Source organism: Takifugu flavidus, chromosome 7 (assembly GCF_003711565.1).
Source record: "Takifugu flavidus isolate HTHZ2018 chromosome 7, ASM371156v2, whole genome shotgun sequence".
NCBI classification, from domain to species: domain Eukaryota; kingdom Metazoa; phylum Chordata; class Actinopteri; order Tetraodontiformes; family Tetraodontidae; genus Takifugu; species Takifugu flavidus.
Genome location: NC_079526.1, coordinates 4,938,570 through 4,960,892, shown reverse-complemented (window position 1 = coordinate 4,960,892; position 22,323 = coordinate 4,938,570). Strand labels below are relative to the sequence as shown.

Sequence of the window (22,323 nt, the reverse complement as noted above, 5' to 3'; positions counted from 1 at the left end):
CACAATCAGTTTTTGTTTAAATGAATCTTAGTTTTAACTAAGATGAATTGTCAAATGTAATGACCACTTTGTTGAAGAAATCTCTTCATATTTTAATGGAGCTTCTACATAACTTAATGTTACAAATAAAGTGTGAATTCATAAATTGTTTAGGAAGGTATTTATTCATAACAATGTTGAACATAACATGGAGTTCTCTACAATGGTCGGGTACATGCGATATTCAATAAATGCTGTGGGAGAAACACTTAAGCACTACAGCCTCACCAGGGAAGTGTCAGAATCTCCACAGCACAATCACACATCTGAGTGAAATAAAGTACAAAAATAATATCTCTAAAAATGCCAGCACTGCCGTGTTTTAAAAAGCCCTTCGGGGTCCCCCCTCCCCTATTTCAGTGTTGGGTTTGTAGGTATTGCCGCCACACGTTTCTTTAAGCACTGAGTCTTTGAAGCAAGCTACACCAACAGTCTGTAAAGGTCAACTTAGTTGGCCTTCTTGCGCCCCAGCCTGATGTCGTAGGACACCATGTGGTAATTGTCCCAGGCGAACAGCTTCCTCTGGGCCAGGTTGTAGTCGATCATGCTGTTGTAGCGGTATTTGTTCTTGAAGGGGATGCTCACCACCTTCCCCTGGCCAGCTTCGGTGTCATAGACGTAGTTGATGATGGTGTCGGTCGCCGTGTAGCTGGCCACCGTGTAGAGGCGGCCGCAGATGATGAAGGAGTTGGCCACCGAGTTCTTCCTGATATTGGTCTCCCAGCTCTTCTTCACTTCCAGACTCTGAGGGTCCAGCTGGGAGATCACGATGGCTCCTTTGGCCTTGTTGGTGGAGTACACGGCCCACAGGCCCTGCTCGTCCACGGCCAGGTCGATGTCGGTGTAGCCCCCCCAGGAGTAGGGGAACTGGCCGTGGAAGCCAGCGTGGGGTAGGTCACGGCGGGCCGCCACGCTTTCAGAGGCCAGGTCGTAGCGGATGATGGTACGGCTCCGGCGTTTTTGGTAGTAGAGAGATCCTTGGTACACGGTGGCGCCGGTGCTCTCCACCTGCTCGGGCAACAGCAGCACCTGTGGCGGGAGGACGATTAGAGAAGGTTCGTCTAAAAATAAATCAACTTGTAACGTACGGATAGACACAGCTAGCATCTCTACCTTGGATGGAAAACCTCTGGAGAGCTGGTCCATGCCTTCGTACCCAAACAGCTTCCTCACATCGGCGCCGATGGCGTCGATCCTCCAGATCATGCCAGGGGCGTACGGGGCCACGGCCTCAGGGTCCTGCATCCAAACGCCATATTTGCCTTCTATATTGTCGGCCTTCCGGTGCACGACCGGCTCACCCACTGAAACCAGCTCCCCACAGCCTGTGAGCAGGAGGCGGAAGAAGCACTGAGTAAAAAGATTTATGATCCGGAGAGGTCACAGGACACACACACACACACACACACACACACACACACGGACAGCATGGAAACACCCAGTTTTTCACATTTTTTAAATCCTCTAACATGACGAAGGTTCAGTTTTAGTTCGACCCAATGAGAGACTGTAATTAGTTTATTTTTTGCTCTATTTTTAATTACATTATATAACGGCAAAGGAAACAGGAGCGCCTATCAAGGCTATCATTGGGGCATCATTTCCTGTCATGGAGGCAGACAGCAGGTCTGGAGATGCCTGACATCTCTGTGGGCACCGTGCCTAAAATACACTCCCGCTCCTGGTCCAGGACACGCTGCAGGGCTGGATTAAGGCTCGGACAGGAACAAGTCGTATAAATACACCTTTTGCCCAGTGGCTCGGTCTCATCAGATAATGTGACTTCACGTGGCGACCGCACGTGGACTTCGGGGATCTCCCCGACCCACTGGACCCGCCGTGAGCTTACGCTGAAGTCTGAATGCCAGTAAGGGAGACGCCTGCATTAATGGAACTTCTCCAGTTGACAAAGCAAATATAATGGATACGACTCTGGCATTCTCGCCCCAGATGCTGCAGTATTAATAGCAGTATTAGCTTTGGTGGGGGGGGGTGTCATATTTGCCAGGTCAGAGGAGGAAGAGGAGCAGGGGGTGATTTAGATGGTACAGTTGCTTTAAAGTTAAAAACAACAACTTTGATTCTGTCTAAGGTCCCATTCATGGAGGCTTTTCTGCACTTTCTGTGAGATTTTGCACGAACGCATCACTTAGGATGAAAGCGACCGCGGGAACGCTGCGTCACATGTGTGCACGTGTGTCATTTCGAGTGTGTCCGATAACAGGGGCCTGACGGGGGAGGGGGGGCTTAGAGTTATGGGAAGGAGCAAAGCAGGAACATCTGGCAGGTGAAACGTTTCCTTGCGTCTCAGCCAAAGCTTCGTTTTCTTCTCTAATAAAGTTGAGCCAAACGTTAGATGATTTCATGACCTCAATGCTGGAATTCACTGGAATTGTTGGAAAACATGGCAGTTTATAATAAGGAATAACGGTTCAACCTGTGGCGTCTGGAGAGCTGTCAGGGGCAGGAACCTCCGTCACCTCCGCCTTCAGCTCCTGGAAGCCCGGAGATCCGTGCTGCCACGGCGAGTCTGTCGGGAAGAGGAGCAGAACATTCAGAAGAGCAGAGACTCAGCGGAGGCAGAGCCAACAGAGCGGAGACGTTTCCCACCTATCAAACTGCTGCTGTCTCCCTGCCTGTTGGGCCTGGTCATCAGATGAGACATGAAACCTAAACACACACACACACACAGAGTTCTGCAGCGTTCGCATGCACAATGCCTGAAGGAGTGTTTGTGTACTGGAACGAGGCTGCGGCTCCACTGACAGCAGAGAATGGGAGTGAAGGAAACCAGCGCTCCGGAGCAGATTCCCAGCTGCTCTGGAGTCAGACAGTCCACCGTAACACACATGCCTGACACCTCATCTCGCCTCGGGACTGTCAACTTCGTGTCTACATAATACGAAAGCGGCCATTTGCCCTTCCTTCCCTTCATCGCTGGCGCCGTCTCCTCTTGGACCCTGCTGGTGGGCTGTCAGAGCCCAGAACCTTGATGAAACCATTAGCAGCCCAATGTAAACAACGTTGCTGTAAACGGCGCCGAGAATGGATGAGGACGTCTGTGTTTGTGTGTCTTGTGAGTGTGCAGCGTCCTGTAGTTCCTTAATGATGCAGGGAGGATTAAACACAGGCATCTGGAGGGGGGGGGGCATTGATGAAGAGGGCCCACACGGGAACGCTCCTGAGTTAAACAGGAAGTACTGGTGGGAAAAGAGTTTAGAAGCCTGGAAAAAGAAAAGTTGGCTGTGTTGTCAGATTCGGGAGAGGTGACGAATCAAACCCGTCAGAATTTTAACACGCACAAACGTTTTCATCAAATCAGGAGAAGTTCTTTTTTTAAAAACACTCGGCTGCATAAATGTGAGGATTCGTCGTCCTCTTTTCCTCTATAATGGTGAATGACGGGTCTGCAGGTGCAACTCACTTTGGGGGGGGGGGGGGGGGGGGTGATGGATGACGCTTTACGGGCAATAACCCAGAAGTAAACGCCGCCACATTTTCACCGGGATGTGAGGCATTGAGACTAATTAGTCCAATGTTTGGGCACTGCAAACGCAACATACCAGAGCGTCACCTCGGTGGCTCCCACATACCTCTCAGGCTCGCTGGAACCCTTTAATCTGAGTCTGGAAGTATAGTGTTCTTGGCCCCGAGACCCCTGACGCCCCCTCAGCCGCCCCCACCAGTCCTGACCAACCACTTCTACAGAGTACATCCCATTACAGCCCCCCCCACCTCTCGACTAGACTATTCGCACCCTCTCCGACATGCAGAGGGAAACACCGGCCATAAAGAGGGAGCAGGACCGGCTCATAAATACTGAGTGGACCCTCTCTGGCAGGCCGCCATCAAACGCAGGGAGCAGAAACCTGAGAAGAGCGTCCCTGCAGCCCCCAAACATCCACTCCACAAAAGGCCCCCACACATGCACAAGCGTGCGCACATTAGGTGCGCTGTAAAACCTTTTTCAGCCACATATGGAGAGTAAACTGAAGGAAATGAAGAAAGTTCTGGCTGAGATGGTTCGTAAAAACCATAATTTTGTCCAAGGTGCAGGTTTTGTTTTTTGTTTTTGGAAGTTGGCACTCAAATATTCTGGTCTGACGTGTGTGCTGGTCCTTACCCCCAGCAGGTCTCAACAGACCGCTGCCCTGCAGAGAGGGGGCCGGTGGCACCGCGGGGGTCTGTGGAGGACACTGTCTGTCCTTCAGCCTCTCCGTCTCCCTCCTCATCTCCTCCATCAGGCGCTGGACTCTCTCCATTTCTTGCTCCAGCCGCCTCTTCTCCCCCTGCAGAAGGTTCCTCTCCCCCACCGCCCGCTTCAGAGCCTCCTGGAGCTCAGGCTGAGATGTGGCCCCGGCTCTCTGGGGGTTCCTCTCGCCCCCACCGACCAGCTGGGACACCATGGCCTCCAGAACGCCGAGCCTGGCCTTCAGCCCCTCCACCTCGGGGCCCGCGGTCTGCGGGCAGCTGGCCTCTACAGGGCTGGGCACAGTGAAGGTGTAAAGGCAGCGTCCACCTCTGTCGTTTCCCCTCCACATCGCCGCTCGCTCCTGCGCGGCTCCTCGCAGCAGGAGGCCGCAGATGCACATCAGGGGGAGCAGAAACATCCTGCTGATGCTTAAAAAAGAACTGAGTTTCAGCGCAGCTTCAAGGTGCCAGATCTCTCAGGTGTCCCCTGCTCCGGGCTGCTTCCTCTGCGGACAGGTCTGCAACTCTGAGCTCTCCCCAGCGGCTCGCAGATATTTATACAATCAGCAGGGAGAGGAAGGAGGGAAAGAAGGGAGAGAGGTAAAGAGGGAGGAGAAAAGACTGGGAGGGAGAAGGGGGGGTCAGAAGCAAAGAGGGAGGCAGGGAGGAGGATGTGAAAGTCATTAGATGCTGTTTTGGGGACAAAATCTCACAAAACAAATCCATTCCTTTGAGCTTTCCCCCATTTTCCCTTTATTTATTTTTCCCAAAGTGAGTTTTTATCCGAGGGGGGCGTTATTCTGCACCTCTGGTGGGGGTTCAGCCGCCTGATTGGTGTTGGAATATATTAGGGTGAATAAATTAGGTTTAGCACCGGTGCAGAGGGGACAGCGGGGCCTGGCCGGATAGAATTACGGCCCCCGGGAGCCAGTGTCCCCTTTCATATTGACAGGGGGGCCCCGTGACGTAAGCAGGTGGTGGCGGCTGTCGTTCCAAGAGGGTCGGGGTGAAGCAGCCATCGATGACCGGACACCCGACCCTGACTGGGGGAGACCAGGGAGCCTGGCCGAGCCTGGTTTATGTGTGTTCTGAAGCCTCCCTCGCGACTTATTTAGACATTTGGATTTAATTAAATGCGAAGGGGGGCGGGATACCTCCCAGAGCCCCCCCCCACCCCACCCCCCCCCATCCCTGCTGCCACTGCCAGTCTGAGTCTGTTTCTCGTCTCAGGGGTCTTTTTCTCTTTAGCTCAGCATCACAGCGAGGCGCACGTCTGCGGTCACGTGGGAGGGATGATCTCTTGTTTATTTTCAGAGAGGGGGGGACGAAAGATATGAAAGCGAGACCAACGGACATGCACGCGAGGACACAGCAGGTGTGCAGTCACACACACACACACGCACGCACGCACTCAGTTTCCTCATCTCCTGCCTGTTTGCTGGAGTTCCTAAAGTCCTGGGTGCTCCATCTGCTTGCATCCACCTCTGCTGACCTCTGCTGACCTCTGCTGACGTGCTGGGTCACCCTAAAACCTAAAACGTCACCTGACCCACATGCCTCACTTCATGGAGGTCAGAGGGCAGTGTGGCGCAGGGAAGGAAAGGAGACGAGCGGAAGCGTGGGCCTAAAAAGAGCGCACTTCCTCTCCACCGTTGGGGTCAAGCTTCAACTTCTGTTGACTCTTGTGTACTGAATAAAAGCGACTGATGCCCGAGAGAGATGTGATTTATCAGACAAGCCTCTCATTTGTAAGGCAGATGGATACACGGGCGCATTTCAAGCCTCTGACTCCGGTTAGATCCCCTGACAGGAAATAACTGAACAATGAGAAAGTGGCGAGAGGGAGGAAGGTAGGACACGTGAAAGGGAGGATGGAACAAATGATCAAAAGAAAAAAGATGGGCGTAAGAGCCCAAGACCTCGGGGAAATTCAAGAGAAATGGAAAAACCAAGGATGAGTATTGTTTTCACTGGAATCCCAGTTAATGCGGAGAAAGAACTCTTTATCAGATTTATTCTTGACTTTCTCTCCAACACGCCCATCTGTCCACAGTCCAAATCCTCCGCTGGACAGCTGTGTGTCCACTCTTCTCTTCCGAGGGTCTCTTTCATGGGGTTTGAATAACTGCTTCTATCCCCAGAACAGGCATAAAATCCAACTGGATAAGAGGTCACGTTGGGGTGGCAGCGTTGCGCAAACAGGACAGAAATGTCCCCTGGACAACTCAAAGAAAGTAGAACCATTAGAACCATTAAGAAGAACACAATAGTCACTGGGCTGAGCCCCAGAGACGGGAGAAGGTCCCAAAAGTCAACTGTCACCGCAGCTCCATCAATCAGACATTTATGGCCCCAGTGGACAGAAAAGACACCCGAAGGTCCATCAGGGGTTTGGAGACCGCTGAATATTAAAACCCGATTCCAAAACGCTGTGGACCTCGAACTGGGCTGAAGGATCGCCGCGAGACAGTGACAGATAGGACGCAACAGGACTGTGCACCTTTTGAAGCTGGGCCAAACATGGGTTCTACGTTCCCAGCCACATACTGGACGACCAGTTAGAGGACTGGAAAGACATTATGTCCAGATGCTCAGTGCAGGCGTGTAGAGGCTCAGGCTGCTTCAGAATTATTCTGTTTCAGCACGCTGACCTGGCTATTATTACCCATAATCCTCCAGACAATGCTTCCCATCACGTGTGACGTAAATATCAACAAAAATGGAGGCAGCTGACGACGCCTGCGTGTAGTTCCACACCACAGGAGCAACAGACACGATGGGGTCTAAGGTTATGGGGCTCCAGTTTGATGCAGGGCGTCCTAAAAGTTCTTGCTGTGATCACAAGTAGAAGCGAAAAGCCAAAGGTCAATGGCCCAAAAACGGGGCGGTTTTCATCTGGCTCGGACAAAAGGTGGAACTGTCAGTGTCGCTTCCAGACCCCTGAGGGAGAGAGAGAGAGAGAGAGAGGAGAGAGAGAGAGAGAGGAGAGAGAGAGAGAGAGAGAGCTTTTCTACTCCCCTCATCCAGCTTTCCATCGAGATTTGCATCTGTCTCTGTACCGATGTTGCTTTGCTTCTAAGAAGAAGAGACAAATGTGGTTTAAAATCCTTTTATTCAGGAGCCAAACGGATCTTTATGTCACAGTCTTCCAATGCAAAGCCAGGCCAATGTACATCGTCACAGTCGATATTTACAGCTAAAATAAATTACAATCAGAATAATAAAAATAACAGTTGGGGTGTGCAATTACATATGTTATTAACCCAGACAACCTGTTATGATTCCCTTAAACCTTCATAAATAGGATGAAACAATGCAGCAGTTCTGTCAGAAATACACAAATTATAAATAAATGCAGCATCATAACCCAAGAGAGCCATGAGAACGAGTGTTTGGTGCAAAAAGGAAAGCCGAGACCCAAGTGGACCTGGACCTACGGGCAAAGATGATTTGGGAGAAATGTTGAAGTCTCGAGCACATTCGTGGTGTGCGTGTATGTGTGCGTGTGTGTTCCAACTGTAGAGTAAGACCGTGAGGAAGCAGCAGGAAACGTGAGCGCAGAGATTGATGGGGTAGAATAGGCAGGATGCTGTGGGAACAGATGCTTTTCTTTACTAAACCCTTTCACTATGGCAGGCGCCCATCGGGGGAAACGCCATCCTGACGCGTGACGCACTTTTGCAGCAGACACACGAGCCTCGGTGGTTCCAGACCAACACCACACGAGTGGTTCGTTCCCACTAAGAGGCAGCAGCATCTACATTCATAAACGCTGCCTTTACAGTATCTACCTAAATGGAGCAGGATAACCTGGAGCTTCCCTGTTGTCCAGGCGATGACGGGGTTTATATTACATTCCGTGAAATGGAATCTTTCACCTTGACTGGAGGGTTGACTTTTCTCAGAAACTGCAGTGAAAGTCCCTCGTTTCTACTGCGCTCCGTATTCCATAAATCGGGGATCAAACCCAGCCTTCGTGCTGATCTCACAGCAGATTAGTGTGAACATACCAATGATAAGACCTGAACCAAGGGCAAATTGAGGCCAGATGGATGCTGGCAGGCGCCCCCTTGTGGGAGTACAGAACAGTGTGAAGGGACGGAGGAAGAAGAGGAAGAAGAGACAGGTCCTCTCTCCGTCCTCCGCTAACTGGACATTAGCGATATCGGAGGATCACGGGAACTGAATGGGGAAAGAAAAGTCCGTTTTAGCAGGTGCACGAGTTAGACGTAAAGTGTCCGACTCTATCTGTACCAGACACTCACTTATGATGATGAGCAGGAGGGCGAACACGACCAGGGCGATAATCAGCTTCATCTGCGGAAAGAGCGACACCAGTGAGCTGCAAATGAGGACAAACGCCGACGCGCGTGGCACTAGTGAGACGAACGCCTCACCTTCATGTCCCTCCACCACATCCTCCTGTGCAGCTGTTTGGCTCGGCTACTGAAGGCCGACGCGTTGTCCGACAGGCTCTCTGGATCAGCGCACAGCCGCAGCACAGATGGGAGCGCATGCGGGCAGGACAACAAATTGGCAAAAAGAGAGAGAAGGAAACCGTTAACTGCTATGTAAACATTACTTTGCCCGTTTTGATGGTGGTTTAAGTGCCTCGGCGTGTTTGGAAGGTGTTGGTTATGTAAGCCTGAGATCATTGCGATGGAGTTAATGAACATACAAACTTTGGTTCAGGCCTTTTCCCTTCTGTCTCTGTCATAACAACGCTGTCCAAAAAACCTCGCCCCCGCCGTTCCCCTTCTTTGTCTCTTAGATACTTGATGTTTCGGGACCTTACAGGGAACTGCTGAGCCTGCAGAGAGGCACGAGTCGCTGACATGTGTGTGCCACTTGGCCATCCGTGTGCGTGTTACAGACGTGAAGTGCCCAGACGAGCCCTCTGCGGAGATGCTCGTTAACGTGGAGGAATTTATAGGTTAGCCGACCGAGAACGTCAATCAAAACCCGAAGCAAACCCTCAGACAGAAGAGCGAACACGTGTGATCCACGTGTGCTGGTCGAGGTTACACAACATCTGCGTGGATGTCTCGATGAGCCCTAATGATACGAGCGCCTCTCCTCATCCACAAAGCAGGATAGGGGAGGACAGGCGGAACTGGAAGACCCGCGCGTGTCTCTGAATCGCTGCTAGCGAGCTACTGCCGATTCAACCATGTGTAGAACACATTGAAAATGTCCCAAGTGGGGTGTGGAGTGCAAGATCACCGCGATGGTTTCAGATACACATCTGAAATCAAAGCTACTGAATGCATCTCTATACTTGGATGCTGCTGGAGTAAACATGACTGAGCCTGGAAGACATTAGCTGCATGAGTGCTGCTGGAGTTCTCTGCGCATCCACTGATTAACAGATTACATGTTTTAAACGGTGAACTGCAGCTCTATTTTTCTAGCACATTCAAAAGGCTGTTTCCAGACCTTGAACTGACCTCATTAGTGATGCTTGTCTATTGAAAACAGACTCACATTACATAAAAGGCTCCACAAAGTTGCAAACTGACCGTTTTCTCTTCCAGAGAGTGAGGATAGTTATGCTGACAACAATAAGCGCAGCATCTAGAGGAACCTAAACATTAACATTAAATAGGATGTTTGAATATAGATGCCGTTGCCTACATTTCCCTTGTGGACTTGCTCACAACAACACGTGCTGACCCCGGCTGTGGCCACTCACCCGACTTATCCTGGAGGTCATCGAGGCGCTCGCCTCTCTCTATCACCTTGGAAATATTCTCCTGCATCACGTCGATGACCTCATCCACCTGCGACTGCACCCTGGGGACACAAGTGGGAAAAGCAGACATGAGTCACAAGTGCTTAATGGTATCATTTGTTAAGGAATCATAACTTCTTTGTGCTCTCAAACACCTGATATCCCAAAATCCCCCTTTCTGTGTTTAACTCTGTCCAGTTGGCCAGCGGTAAAAAGGCCTTTTTACGATTTAGGTGTAATTCCAGTACCTCTCTTAAGGACAGACGATCGGAGTGTGAGAGGACATTGGCGGGGAAACCAAAAAGGTTGAGACTCTTAAGTCAGATACAAGAAAAAAGTAGTTTGTTTCCTCCAACAAGGGATCAGATTTTCCATCAGTAATACCCTAATTGCACCCCATCAGCCTTGGACTTAAACATGATTACTCACTGCAGCAGTCATACTGGGACTGCCAAAATAAAGCCAGATTTTTAAAGAAACACAATGAGGACGACACATGGGCCACCACCAACACACAAACACATGGCAAAGACGTGACCGGGGGGGTAGGGGGGGATTAGGGTTTGGAGCGATGCAGAGGAGTCTGGGCGAATCAACAAACAACATTCTTGGATTGAGCAGCGATGGCATCTGGTTTCCTGCGCTCACAATGACAAACTGTCAAGAGTATGAGCAGAGCATGGGGAAACAACTGTGTGGGCCAAATTGTCTCAACAATGGCCTTCTCTGCTCTCTGGCAAACCCTGACTGGAAACCAAATGAACAGGGACGGGCCGATATACTGGGAGTGTTACACAACCAATAATGGCCTCTCTTACACAACTTAAAGCTCCTGGTAAACACGACAGGCCGGGGTTGCGTAACAGCAAAACAGAAAGCAGAACTTACTGCTTCATCCTGTCATTCTGAGGTCCAAATCTGGGCCCCGTGGGTCCTCGCCTGCAAAACACATATTAAAGAAGCTGTGATTTCAGATTTATATTATTCTCCCTTCAATGCTTTTGAACTTTGCTAGTTTCAACGTAACCTGGTAAAATGTATTTGGAACACAAGGTATCACGCAAACTTACAGAAAGAAGTCTTCTTCCTCATCTGAGTCTTCCTCCAGCAGGTTCCTCTGTAAAACAGAGAGATTGATCTCCATGTTAAATGATTACTGGAGGCGTCCCCGTCACCAGGAGAGCGTGTTTGTGGTGATGTGCCGGATCTGGTGTCCATCAAACACAAAATCTCGTCCGATTCTTCTAAAAATCTAACTTTTGATTCCATTTTCTTGCCTAATCGGTTAAAGAATCGTCTTGAAGCTGATCATAAAGGCCTCTCTTATGTCTCTGGGTGAACTTTTGTGTGGAGATCGCTTGTAACTGCATTAAATCTGCATTAGATCAGGGGGATCCAGGCAGTTGCCCCCAGCCTCACTGGTTGGCAGACAGGGTCAGTAGGTACTGTAAGATCTCCCTTTTTATGGAGGATTATCTGAAGTCAGCAGGGCGTCGTCAAGATCTGAAGAACGATAACCAGCAAATAATAATATTGGTAGGGGTCTGCACATGCTGAGCCAATACAGCTGTTTCATTTTCTGTTCAAATCTTTGTCAAGAAGCCTGTGAGGACGGTGGACATTAAGTCCCCTCAAAGCTCAGGGACCAACACGTTAATGCTGTTGACTATTGGAAAGAGGAATCATATGGGAGAACTGGGAGCTATTATCAGAGAACACGAGGCAGGGCCGTAAAAGGAGCCCAAAAAGAGAGAAGAAGATGGTGGGAGACTCTGTAAACTCAGCTTTGATCCCATTTAAACACAATAACAAGAAGGATTACAAGGAAGAACCGCAGATGAAACACAGGAACGATGTGGAGACGGGGAAGGTGCAGGTGGGTGGGATGGAAGGATGGCTTTAATAAGCAGCAGGCATTTGGTTACAGGAGTCTGTTGAATTCCCCCATTTCTGGATTCCTTTACTTCTGAACTAATTTGGGGATTAATGCAGAATGGAAAACAAACTACACTTAATTACTTTTACAGTGTTTACCCGCTTCAATTTCCTGGATGGTGTTTACTTCTTCTATGGACGGTTACTAAACCGTATTTATATAGAGCTTTTAAAGTTATCTTTAAAAAGTCGAGGATTTTCCAAGGTTACACCAAAGACACACTAGTGTTGGGGTTCAGCATCTTGCTCAATGTGCAGTTTTTAAGTAATAGCTTTTTGTATTTAAATGCTCATTTAAGCATATATTTCATTTTATTCTTCAAGACAAAAATGTGCTGTGGGAGATATGAAACTGCAGTCAACAGTTTTTATAAGGTTGTAAAGTCTGGCTAATCAATCAGAGCAGATAACAGGAATAACTGCAGCCAAACCACAAACATCACCACTTCTGCAGTCGCGTCTCACCCTCTCACTCCGAATCGATCCCGTGACCTCGTCATCATTGAGGTGCCGCTTAAACTTGGGGGGCATGTTGTCGTCAGGCTGCTCCTCGTGATCTGGCTCCCTCTTTAGGAGAAGACAGGACAAAAAGAGGACGTCTGTGAAGCCCTGAACTGCTCTGAAATCCATAATAGACAAACACAGTTAATCCTTCAAACACTTTAAACAAGTTACGACTGTCAGAATGCTCCCATGTGCACCAAAGTTGTACTAATGGCATCCTTTTAAAAAACAGCTTATGTTTTTGCTGTAAAGCGTTCTACATGACATATAGGTTCCTCAAAGTGCCTCTGTGGTACAGAACTTGGGACATAAAACAAGACCCATTGGGAAAGGTCACACACCACACACACACACACACACACACACACACACACACACACACACTCACAAACATATACCATTGAATCCAGTTCAGCCGGACAATGTGGCTTTCTCAGCAGTGTCCGTTTCTTGGCAATATGTTAGAGGAATAAAAAGCCTTATAATGCCCAGAAGAGAACCCAGTAAACAGAGAAGAGGTGAATTCGATCTGACGCAGGGTGGAGAAAGACAGAGGAAAAAAGCAAAAGAGAAGCAAAGGTCTTCCAGGTTAGTATTGCAGAGAGAACTCTAGAGCGAATATCTAACATTCACCTCAATACAGTAGTGAGTAGAATATCAAAATGATTGTGAAATCCGTTGACGTACAAGGAATTAATGAACCTGTGGGTTTAACAAAAATCCAAACTGTTTAGGGATGATTACAGTGATACATTTTTTAATAATTCTAAATAAGAAACTAATGCAATATCTACTTGATTGATCCAGTGAAGGTGGAAAACAATGCATTTGTCACAATATAGTCGATGTTTTAACATATTACTGATGCTACACTCGTCCTCATTCATTCCTAAAGGGACTAGAAGCCAGCCCCCCCTACAGAAAACCAAACATTATTGTTTTTGATTAATGTAGCTTGTTTACCTGTTATCTTATAATCATGTAAGTACCTGAAGCTGTACATTCACCATTTAATGGTCCAGTTTAATCATATACAATATAAGCTACTACAAAAGGGCCTCATATAACCGTCCAAATTGATAGCTAATAGCTGCGTTACCTTGACGACTCAGCCCTTTTATTTCGTTGACAATGTTACCTACGCTAAGCTAAATTAAGCTAAGCTAAGGATGCTAACGCAGCTTATTACCCGTTTCCTTCGATTTGATGCTCGCCGGAGGTGGGGGACGGACGCAAACGGACTTGTACTCCCCCCTCCTCTATATTAGCGGTTCGTGGTGGATTGAAGAAGTTCTGTTTCTCATCTCATTTCGTTTCCAGTGCTGCCCTGGTGATGACAAGCGGACGTCATTCTGGACGGTATCGGGATACCAGTGCCGGGAGCTGCCAACTCCCCAATAACGAATGACGCTATTGGCTGTTCAAACGGTCGCTGGACGTCGTCAACTGACGTCAACATCCAATCTGCGTAGTTTATTTTATTTACGTTAGTGTAATAGCGAGAATGATAATGCCCTGTCAGCCAAAAAAAGAGCAAAAACAACTGTTTTGAATGATACATATTAAGCTGTTTTGTTGTTTTTTTCTCGCGTCACCAGCCAGGGGTGCGTGCAGGGTTGCGCATGCTCGGTGAGGCCGGGAACGGCAGAACGTGCTTTCGCAGTAGTCTCTGAAACAGCAGAAAAGCCTTCAACACCAGAAAAAGTCGCTAGATTTATCGCAAAGACGCTTTGGAAAAATCGCCAGAGTTAAGTTCGGAAGAAGGCAACGCTGCTTCTCCGTCCGTTCCACCTGAACAGGAAGTTATCATAAACATCTTTAGGAGGACCGAGACCCCCGCACTCGTCGAAGTAGCTGGGAGAAATCCGTGTAAGTGTATTTTACTTGACTGGCGCTGATTTTCGAACGCTGGTAGTTTTTATTTTCCACACAGGTTGGGTCACTGTCTGTTTTACGTCTCTCCCGCCGGTAGGGGGCAGCAGTGTTGATCTGGCTAGAATAAAATATAAAAAGAAAAAGAACCTGTTTCAGAAAACGGTCCTCGTACAATCTATCTTATGACGTTATCAATCAAGTTCATATAACAGTAAAGGTCGTGTTGCTTCTTAGATCTAGTTAAAGTAGATTGTTGTGTGTTGACTGTTTCCACAGCTGCTCATGGAGGGTGCTGGCGGCAGCGCGGCACAGACGCGCCCGCTGTTCGGTGGAGCGCTTTCGGCCGCGATTCCCTCCAGCGCCACGGACATCAGCGACCTGAGGGAGATCCCAGACAACCAAGAGGTGTTTGCCCACCCACACACCGACCAGAGCCTGATTGTGGAGCTGGTTGAGTACCAGGGACAGGTGGAAGACCAGGATGCTGCCAAATATCACTTTGAAGATATAGCAAGTAGCAATAAAGCTTTAGCGGCGGGTGCGTTCGAGGTAACAAATGTGGTACCCTTGTCCAAGTCTGAGGTGTCCCTGTCTGACTGCAGCACGGCCTGGATGCTGACTGGGACGCAGTGTGTTTCTAAATTTAATGAAGAGGCAAGGAACATGGTGACCCTTCACCTCGGCCTGTTCCGCTTGCCCCAGTTCTCCACAGAGATCTTGGTGACGTTCAATGACCCAGAGAGGATCAATCCCGAGAGCAGCAGCGCTGCTTCAGTGGAGACGCACAGAGAGCCGTGGACAGTGCTGGACTTCCAGCGTTTGCTGCAGACCCTGACTCTACACAACCCGGGGTTGTTTGGGTAGAAAAAACTTCTTGATGTGGACTCTGATATCTACATCAGAGTCGTCCTCCAGCAAAGGTTCTGGTTCTTTCATATTGTGTGCTTGAGCAGTTTTTGTGACGAATGGATGTTCATCGGACATGTACGTGATGATAAAGATGTTCTATTTTGTGACCATTCAAGACAAATAAATGTCATAGGCTGGCAAAGTTTTTGTTCTTCTGTTCCTCACCACATCACTCTCTGTCTAAAATCCTTCGAGTCCACATCAAAGACCTGTTAGGAAGATCTGGTACAAAGAGGCAAGGGATATAATAGATACAGCTTTTGTTGTGGAGTCTAAACCTGTTGGAATGGAGACACTCTTTAATAGCTTCATAAACAGTTAATAGAGGGGTGGAAAAGCCCATCAGGAATGTGTAATATTCAGTGACTTTCAGCATTTTCTGCACTGACTTTGTGGCGCATTGAGCAGATACCGACCCTTTATAATTGTACCTCTGAAGTCAAAAGAAGCCATCTAATATATTGGAATTCTTGAGTAATACCGTACACGATACAGAATATCTATCCTCAATCTTTTGGCTTGATCATATTGGGGATATTCAGACAAATTGTATAAATAAGAGGAAGTACAGCCTGTGTTAACAAAGCCGCATCAAGCCCTTCTCATCTGGTGGCGCAATCGTTGAGAATTAAAATGTCATAACGTCAGACATCCTTTCCTCTCACTGTTCCAGAACATTCCATCCTCCTTTTAACAGCCAAAGAAAGCTTTACACTTCATACAAGGGCTGTTAGATTAACAGATTTTGGATATCTGGGTAGGATACCAGGTGGATACCAGGATATTGCGATGGACATCATCTCTGTGTCTTATGATACTTGCCGTGTGTAAACATGACAGTGGTCAACAGTCTTAGAGTGTATTTTTAGTTTTTATCTGCAGAAAACAAGAGATTAAGATGAAAAGAAGCTCCAAGGCACAAAGAAATGTTTGTTTTCATAAGGATGTGTATCGGATTAGTTTTAGTGGATTGGTCTGAAACGAGCACAAATAGAACTACACAACTGTCTATGTGCATTAAAACAGTTCATTATTGTAACTGGAGGCCTGGATGGAACCATCAGATGATTCTGTCAGTAATTTACAATGGTTTCCACTGAATTATGTGGTACTGACAGCAAGTATGTTGACTTTAAGTCACGAAGGAAGAATGCAGGAAGCCTTTATAGGCGATGTCTTTGACTTCTAATGACCCAATGTCTGCCACTCACCTTCCACGCTAAAAGAAAATCCTGGCTGACTGATGAGGCGAAGATAAATGCACCTTTCCTGTTCCTTTTAACAACATTGTGTTACGTCCTAAGGTCTACAATCTATATGGGAGGTCTGAACATGAAGTGGGTTGAGTTTAGTCATTTTTAAAGCTGCGTACCTTGGTGCACCCTCATTATTAACCATGTTAATAACTAGAAACCTTTGCTTTTTTCCACTTTAAAAAGTGTTGCTAAGATGCTGCATGTGTTTGTGCATTTCAGGAGATCTGGGGGGAATTCATGCTTCCTGCTCAGAGAGCCCCACAGTCGTTTGTTATCCGTACGACCGCTGTTATCACTGCTGTGCATGTACCCCCCGCCCTGCTCCTTCAGAGACGCAGGCTCTGCCACAGAGTGGTCTGCTGCTCTCATCAGGACTCCGGAGGTCCTGTTTTCATGTAGCATATCATTTACTGAGCCTCCTTTGAGGGACCCACTGTCTAACAATTAAAATAATATATGTCTGTCATATACAAAATAACCTGGATTATAACATTTAGATACAATTTCAAAGTTAAAATGTTATTCAGAAGTTGATAATTTATTGAAAATGAGGTAAAAGTGACATTGTTTGAAACCCACTCTGTTGCCGATTCTAAAAGCACACATCTTTAAAAAAAAAAAAAAAGCTAAACCGTTTCTAATTGTTTTTTTGTCCCTAAAAATAGGAAATATTGCTTTCCATTAATGAGAGGTGTGCCCATATCTTTGTCAGATGCAGTCCATCACCCTGAATTTTAATATATTTTACTTCGTCAATCGTCCTGCTTCTTCTTCTTGCTCTCTGGTGAGGTATCATTGTTTTGGGAGAAGTATTCAGACATTGCAGCCAGAGCCCGGAACCGGTGCGAAATAGAATTCTTCACTTCTTTTGGGAGTTCAGCATATCTACAGATGAGAGGAGTGGTAAGTATGGACATGTCAACACTGCTAAAAAAATACATTAGTATTTAAACACTAGTATTCAGCTTCACACTGGCGCATTTAGGTTTGTGGACGTTTCGTTCTTCGACCAAATATACTGATCTCTGGCTCCCCCTTGTGGTAATTCTGGAAAAAGGGCCCTTACGTTTTGTCGTATCCATCTGGCTGGAAACAAGGATCCCACCCAAAGTCACGAGGCCCCCTGGGTTCCACAATTCGTCCCTTAAAACATAAAATATTAATGTGTAAATAGACAGACACATACACACAGGCAGAGTCCTGAGGTTCTTACCTCCGTTTTCCCTCTGAAGAGCTGCACCGGTTCATCTTTGCCAGCGGAAAAAGCAAACGTACAAAGAGCCCAAGCTGATTTATCTTCAAATCCAGTCAAGAGTTTGTACAAACCTAAAAATAATCATAAATGGTTTTAAATGTGATGATCAGCTCCATTCATCTATTAGATGCAAGTGTCCACATATACTGTTCTAATCTAATCTATTAACACACTTACCTTCAGGCTTGAGCTTATCCAGGAACCATTTTCTACATAAAAAAAAGTTAATGGTAGTTAATCGTATCAAATACAACTTTAATGATACAACAGCATTATGTTGAAGTCGTTACACTAACATATAAGGACCAGGCAGTCCTCCCAATGCTGTGAAGCATAGACAGGTGTCCTCCACTATGACTGGTCCATCGATCTGAAGTAGACACCATATTGTTAGTAATTAAATACAGCTATGCATAGATTCTTTTTTGTGTCACTATCGAGCAATAGTACCTCTTTAGCAGCCTCTCTACACTTCTGTATGGAAATCTCATCAGGCTCTCCTTGGTATTCAGGCACTTCATTGAAAGTTAATTACGTCAACTTTGATTGTGTGTGTGTGTGTTTTTTTTATTCTACCAATGATTCTTTTTATTCTGAAATCTTTTATCATACTTACAATCAATCTTTTTTGAGACAAGTTTGTAGGGAAATCTGTCTCCCAGGATCTGAATGACCTGATAGGAGTGACAAAACGGAGAGTCAGATATAAAATTAATTTGGACGTTTTCTACAAAAATAAGAAGAAGAGCTCTGCTTTCAGTTTAGATAACAGTCCCTGTCTATATTTAGCAGGCAACGAAAGGTAAAGGCAACGAGTAAAAAAAAAAGCTGGATAGATAGACATGCAAACTTAAATATTCTCGTTAATCTCAAAAATGGGTCTCTTTTACCTCTTCAAGTTTTTTTGCATTTCCAGTTACGAAAACCACCGATCTTCCTGCTGGCACAGCCATAGTGGCAAACACCCGGAGGACTAAGACAAACGGACCACATACTTCCGGGTCAGCAACAGCCAATTAATTTATCGCCAAGAACCTCAGCCAATTATCATGCCGTGAATAACCCCGCCCAGTACAAATCTGTCCAATCAGCGATTGGTGCTACAAACAAAACTGTCCGACTTAAAAAATAAGCAGGTGACATGTGGAAAAGTGTACTCCTATGCAAACGCTCCTAAACCATAGTAACTTGTGTTGTTGCCGAAATGAGTCTTTTACCTCGCACTGCAGAGGAATTCAGCTCTGCAGACTATTGGGAAAGATTCTTTAAGAAGCGCGGAGACAAGTCTTTTGAGTGGTATGGAGATTACAACAAACTCTGCGGCGTACTCCACAAATATATCAAAATCCAGCATAAGGTAAGATACCGTATAGATCAATGTACAGGGACTATACTTATGCAACCCCTCGCTCTATCAACCAAATATACCGCAGTTTAATTTTGCCTAGTTCCCCCAGTATCCAGTTTTGTAATAATTATTGCCCCGTCCAATTAAAATCATTGAACAGCAATAAACACGAAAAACCCTACAGATTTCACGTTTATTTACCAAGTAAATAACAGTAGAGACATGCTAAAGTTAGTATACTCCCTCTGCACGTAGTTAATTTATACTAATTCAATCTACAAGTTATTTATAAAGCACATATTAAATAACCATCGCTGTCCCTCTGATTTTCAGGTGTTGGTGGTTGGTTGTGGTAACTCTGAGCTTAGCGAGCAGCTGTATGATGTTGGCTACAAGCAGTTAACCAATATTGACATAAGTGAGACAGTAGTGACCCATATGAATCAGCGGAATTCAGAACGCCGGCCAGACTTAACCTTTCAGAAGGTGGATGCCACAGAGACTCCATATGATGATGCTAGCTTCCAGGCAGCTTTAGACAAGGGCACATTGGATGCCATGGCATCTGAAGAAGAGGGCGCACTTGCAAGGAAGATGCTGACTGAGGTGAGAGCCTCGCGGTCGATATTTTCACCAAATGTGAAGTAGGAGATAAATTTTGCAGTTTGATTGTGTCTGCAGGTGGGTCGTGTCTTGAGTGTTGGTGGTCGATACATCTGTATAACATTGGCTCAGGAGAGTGTGATCAAATTGGCTGTGGAACACTTTGTGCAGCTGGGGTGGGCCGTGAGGCTCCACTGCTTGTTGGAGGAAAGTGGCATTGGGGAGAACTCTTTTGCTCTCCCCGTATTTGTTCTGGTTTGCACCAAATTCCGTCAACCGATGCCTTCACCTATTCTGGAGATGTGTATTGGGGACGATGGGACCCCTATTCGCCTTACACAGGTATCGGAGCTGCTGTCAACTGTGAGGGAGCACCAGGCCTACTCAGTCTTGAAAAAAAGACTGCGTACAGGCACAGATGCCAGCTCAAATGTTTCACTCACCCTCTGCCACACCAAGACTGGCCTTCCTAGATACACTCTCACAGTGCAAGACTGTGCCCCAGGTGCCAAGGTGCCAAAGTCAAATCATTTTGCTATTTTTATTGGTGAGCATTCTCGCTGTATTACTAAATTTGTGTTTTTTTGGATGCTTCCACAATTGTTAAGCATATTTCCCCTTCTTTTCAGTGCCTCAAGGCAGTGAGACAGCCTGGCTGTACAGCTCCAGTGAGGGTCAAAAGCAGTTAGCAGCTAGTGCTAATTTTCGCCGCCTGGTTGTTGTTACAATGCACAGAAATCAAGAGTACACAGATATGCAAGCTGTCCAGTCAGAACTTTCTCCAATGGTGATGGATCTGGCACCGCCAGCAATGCCACCTAACCAGCAGGTGAACGAGCAGACTTTCTTCTTAGTGTTGCTCTTTTGCATTGAAAATGAAAACATTTTAATTGTTTTTAATAAACATTTGTCTGTGTATTAATGTGAGGACTCTTGCGCCCCTAAGGTGCCGTTTCTATCAGTTGGAGGTAACCTAGGTTGGCGAGAGGAGGTCAGCAGGGGTGTGAGTAAACTAAGTGGGGAGTATTTGGTGGAGAATGTCAGAGGGGAAGATGGAGAGTTGTATAGGAGACTCATTTTCCTGTCCAATACTGCCATCGTTCAGTCCGAGAGCCGCCTTGTCTCTTCAGTTACTGGTTAGTTCTTTTTATCTTGGTCATTTTTATGCTTTTCTGCTGATTTTTTTTTTTTTTTTTTCTTTCTCGTGAACTATTCAACCCTGATTTTTGGTTAGCTGGCGGCCTTATGCAGAGGGGTAATTAAATGTTTTAATTTAAGTAAATCGATATTTACTATGGAGAAATGAAAAAGCATCATTGTCTTTATTATATGTTAACAGCTGTACTGACAGACACCTATTAAACGAGCCAGACAAAAGTATTAAATATTCTAAAATGTAGTAAATCCTAAAGAATTCTAATCATTAAAAACACAATAAATGTTAATCTTATTCCTACTATTACGTTATGATATCGCATTTTTCTTACAATGCTCTGGTGGTTGTTTATGCAGCATCCAATAGTAAGAAGAAAAACAAAAAGAATGTGAAGGCAACAGCGGCTCCAATATCCTCTTCCTCTCTGTCTGTGGAGAGTGGCTTCCTCTGCCTCTCCTACCAAGAAATTATGGTGGCCGGTCTCGCCATGCTCGAAACATCCCCAGACAAAAGTGAGTTAATGCCTGCGTATTCCACTCTCATGGGGAAGACTGACCTAGCATCTTTATCCTTATCCTTCATCTCTCAGACAACCCTGTGTCAGTGCTCCTGGTGGGACTTGGTGGGGGAGCGCTGGCCCAGTTTCTACGGGACTTTGTGCCCAACGTTACTGTTGAGGCGGTGGAACTGGACCCGACTGTGCTGGAGGTTGCTACGGAGTGGTTCGGATTCCGACCTGACGACCGTTTGACTGTCACTATCGGGGATGGCCTTGAACGCATCAGTGCCCTTGAGAAAGAAGGTTCGATAAACCTTGTGCAGAAAATAAACACAAAACTGGAACAAGGACGATATTTATGGATCGTATTTATTGATATTGCAGGTGGACGTTTGTTTGACGTGATAATGTTCGATGTTGACAATAAAGACAGCACAGTGGGAATGAGCGGTCCTCCTCCTGCCTTTGTGGAAACCGCATTCCTGCAGAAAGTCTATAACCTTCTAACTTCCAGAGGTACAGCAGATATGATCATTCTCTCACAGTCAATGTAATTTAAAAGAAACACAAGACAAAATGGATTCCTTATGAACATTAATTTGTGTGTTATGTTTTCTTCTTTTCTACCTGTGTGCCACTGGACCAGGAATATTCATACTCAACCTCGTTTGCCGGAATGTGGCCTTGCGGGAAGGCGTGCTGGAGCGTGTCAATGCGTTGTTTCCAACCATACTCTTGAAAAAGATTGACGAAGACGTCAATGAAGTCCTCCTTTGCTCTCGCAAGGAGAAGAAGTCCCCGGAGGCCATCTGCAACCCTCCATCGTTGAACCAAGCAGCCAGAAGTCTGCAGAACAAGCTGCGCTTCGACGGGAGTGGAACTAGCAGCCCGCATATAGACATTGTGGAGTCGTTAAAAGACCTTAAATTATTGTAAAAGGTGTCGATTTGATTTCACATGCCTGAATGAAAGGAAAATAAATCATTTTTACCATATTATGATGTAGTCAACCCTTAGATCTC

At 46.6% G+C, this 22,323-nt stretch overlaps 6 protein-coding genes across 11 annotated transcripts in view; 2 read left to right on the top strand and 4 right to left on the bottom strand.

Moving 5' to 3' along the window:
* tmed5 (transmembrane p24 trafficking protein 5) overlaps window positions 1-22,323 on the bottom strand; it is a 110,208-nt gene that overhangs the window by 64,237 nt on the left and 23,648 nt on the right. The window lies entirely within an intron of this gene.
* On the bottom strand, window positions 146-4,780 carry myoc (myocilin). Of its 2 annotated transcripts, XM_057039106.1 has the most exons (5): window positions 4,163-4,778; window positions 2,650-2,709; window positions 2,477-2,569; window positions 1,153-1,364; window positions 146-1,068 (listed from the first exon to the last, which is right to left on the bottom strand). In XM_057039106.1, the coding sequence occupies exons 1-5, from the start codon at window positions 4,647-4,649 to the stop codon at window positions 487-489; spliced, it is 1,434 nt and encodes a 477-aa protein (XP_056895086.1). In that variant the 5' UTR covers window positions 4,650-4,778; the 3' UTR covers window positions 146-486. The 2 variants fall into 2 exon arrangements, with proteins under 2 accessions (XP_056895086.1, XP_056895087.1); XM_057039107.1 differs by lacking the exon at window positions 2,650-2,709 and having other exon boundaries at window positions 4,163-4,780.
* On the bottom strand, window positions 7,326-13,822 carry vamp4 (vesicle-associated membrane protein 4). 5 transcript variants are annotated; one of them, XM_057039163.1, is made up of 9 exons: window positions 13,590-13,822; window positions 12,799-12,849; window positions 12,362-12,463; window positions 11,032-11,078; window positions 10,850-10,900; window positions 9,923-10,023; window positions 8,628-8,707; window positions 8,496-8,547; window positions 7,326-8,412 (listed from the first exon to the last, which is right to left on the bottom strand). In XM_057039163.1, the coding sequence occupies exons 2-9, from the start codon at window positions 12,799-12,801 to the stop codon at window positions 8,387-8,389; spliced, it is 462 nt and encodes a 153-aa protein (XP_056895143.1). In that variant the 5' UTR covers window positions 12,802-12,849; window positions 13,590-13,822; the 3' UTR covers window positions 7,326-8,386. The 5 variants fall into 5 exon arrangements, with proteins under 5 accessions (XP_056895143.1, XP_056895144.1, XP_056895147.1 ...); XM_057039164.1 differs by having other exon boundaries at window positions 12,799-12,878; window positions 13,590-13,789; XM_057039167.1 differs by lacking the exon at window positions 12,799-12,849 and having other exon boundaries at window positions 12,362-12,515; window positions 13,590-13,789.
* rangrf (RAN guanine nucleotide release factor) lies at window positions 13,933-16,241 on the top strand. The gene is made up of 2 exons (XM_057039161.1): window positions 13,933-14,269; window positions 14,552-16,241. The coding sequence occupies exon 2, from the start codon at window positions 14,558-14,560 to the stop codon at window positions 15,137-15,139; it is 582 nt and encodes a 193-aa protein (XP_056895141.1). The 5' UTR covers window positions 13,933-14,269; window positions 14,552-14,557; the 3' UTR covers window positions 15,140-16,241.
* itpa (inosine triphosphatase (nucleoside triphosphate pyrophosphatase)) lies at window positions 16,958-18,688 on the bottom strand. Its single transcript, XM_057039160.1, has 8 exons — window positions 18,586-18,688; window positions 18,312-18,369; window positions 18,146-18,210; window positions 17,992-18,065; window positions 17,873-17,904; window positions 17,654-17,766; window positions 17,507-17,583; window positions 16,958-17,325 (listed from the first exon to the last, which is right to left on the bottom strand). The coding sequence occupies exons 1-8, from the start codon at window positions 18,646-18,648 to the stop codon at window positions 17,193-17,195; spliced, it is 615 nt and encodes a 204-aa protein (XP_056895140.1). The 5' UTR covers window positions 18,649-18,688; the 3' UTR covers window positions 16,958-17,192.
* On the top strand, window positions 18,807-22,296 carry mettl13 (methyltransferase 13, eEF1A lysine and N-terminal methyltransferase). Its single transcript, XM_057039051.1, has 9 exons — window positions 18,807-19,052; window positions 19,377-19,649; window positions 19,725-20,193; window positions 20,276-20,475; window positions 20,593-20,782; window positions 21,159-21,314; window positions 21,392-21,604; window positions 21,686-21,817; window positions 21,948-22,296. Exons 1-9 carry the CDS (start codon window positions 18,900-18,902, stop codon window positions 22,235-22,237), a joined length of 2,076 nt encoding a protein of 691 aa, XP_056895031.1. The 5' UTR covers window positions 18,807-18,899; the 3' UTR covers window positions 22,238-22,296.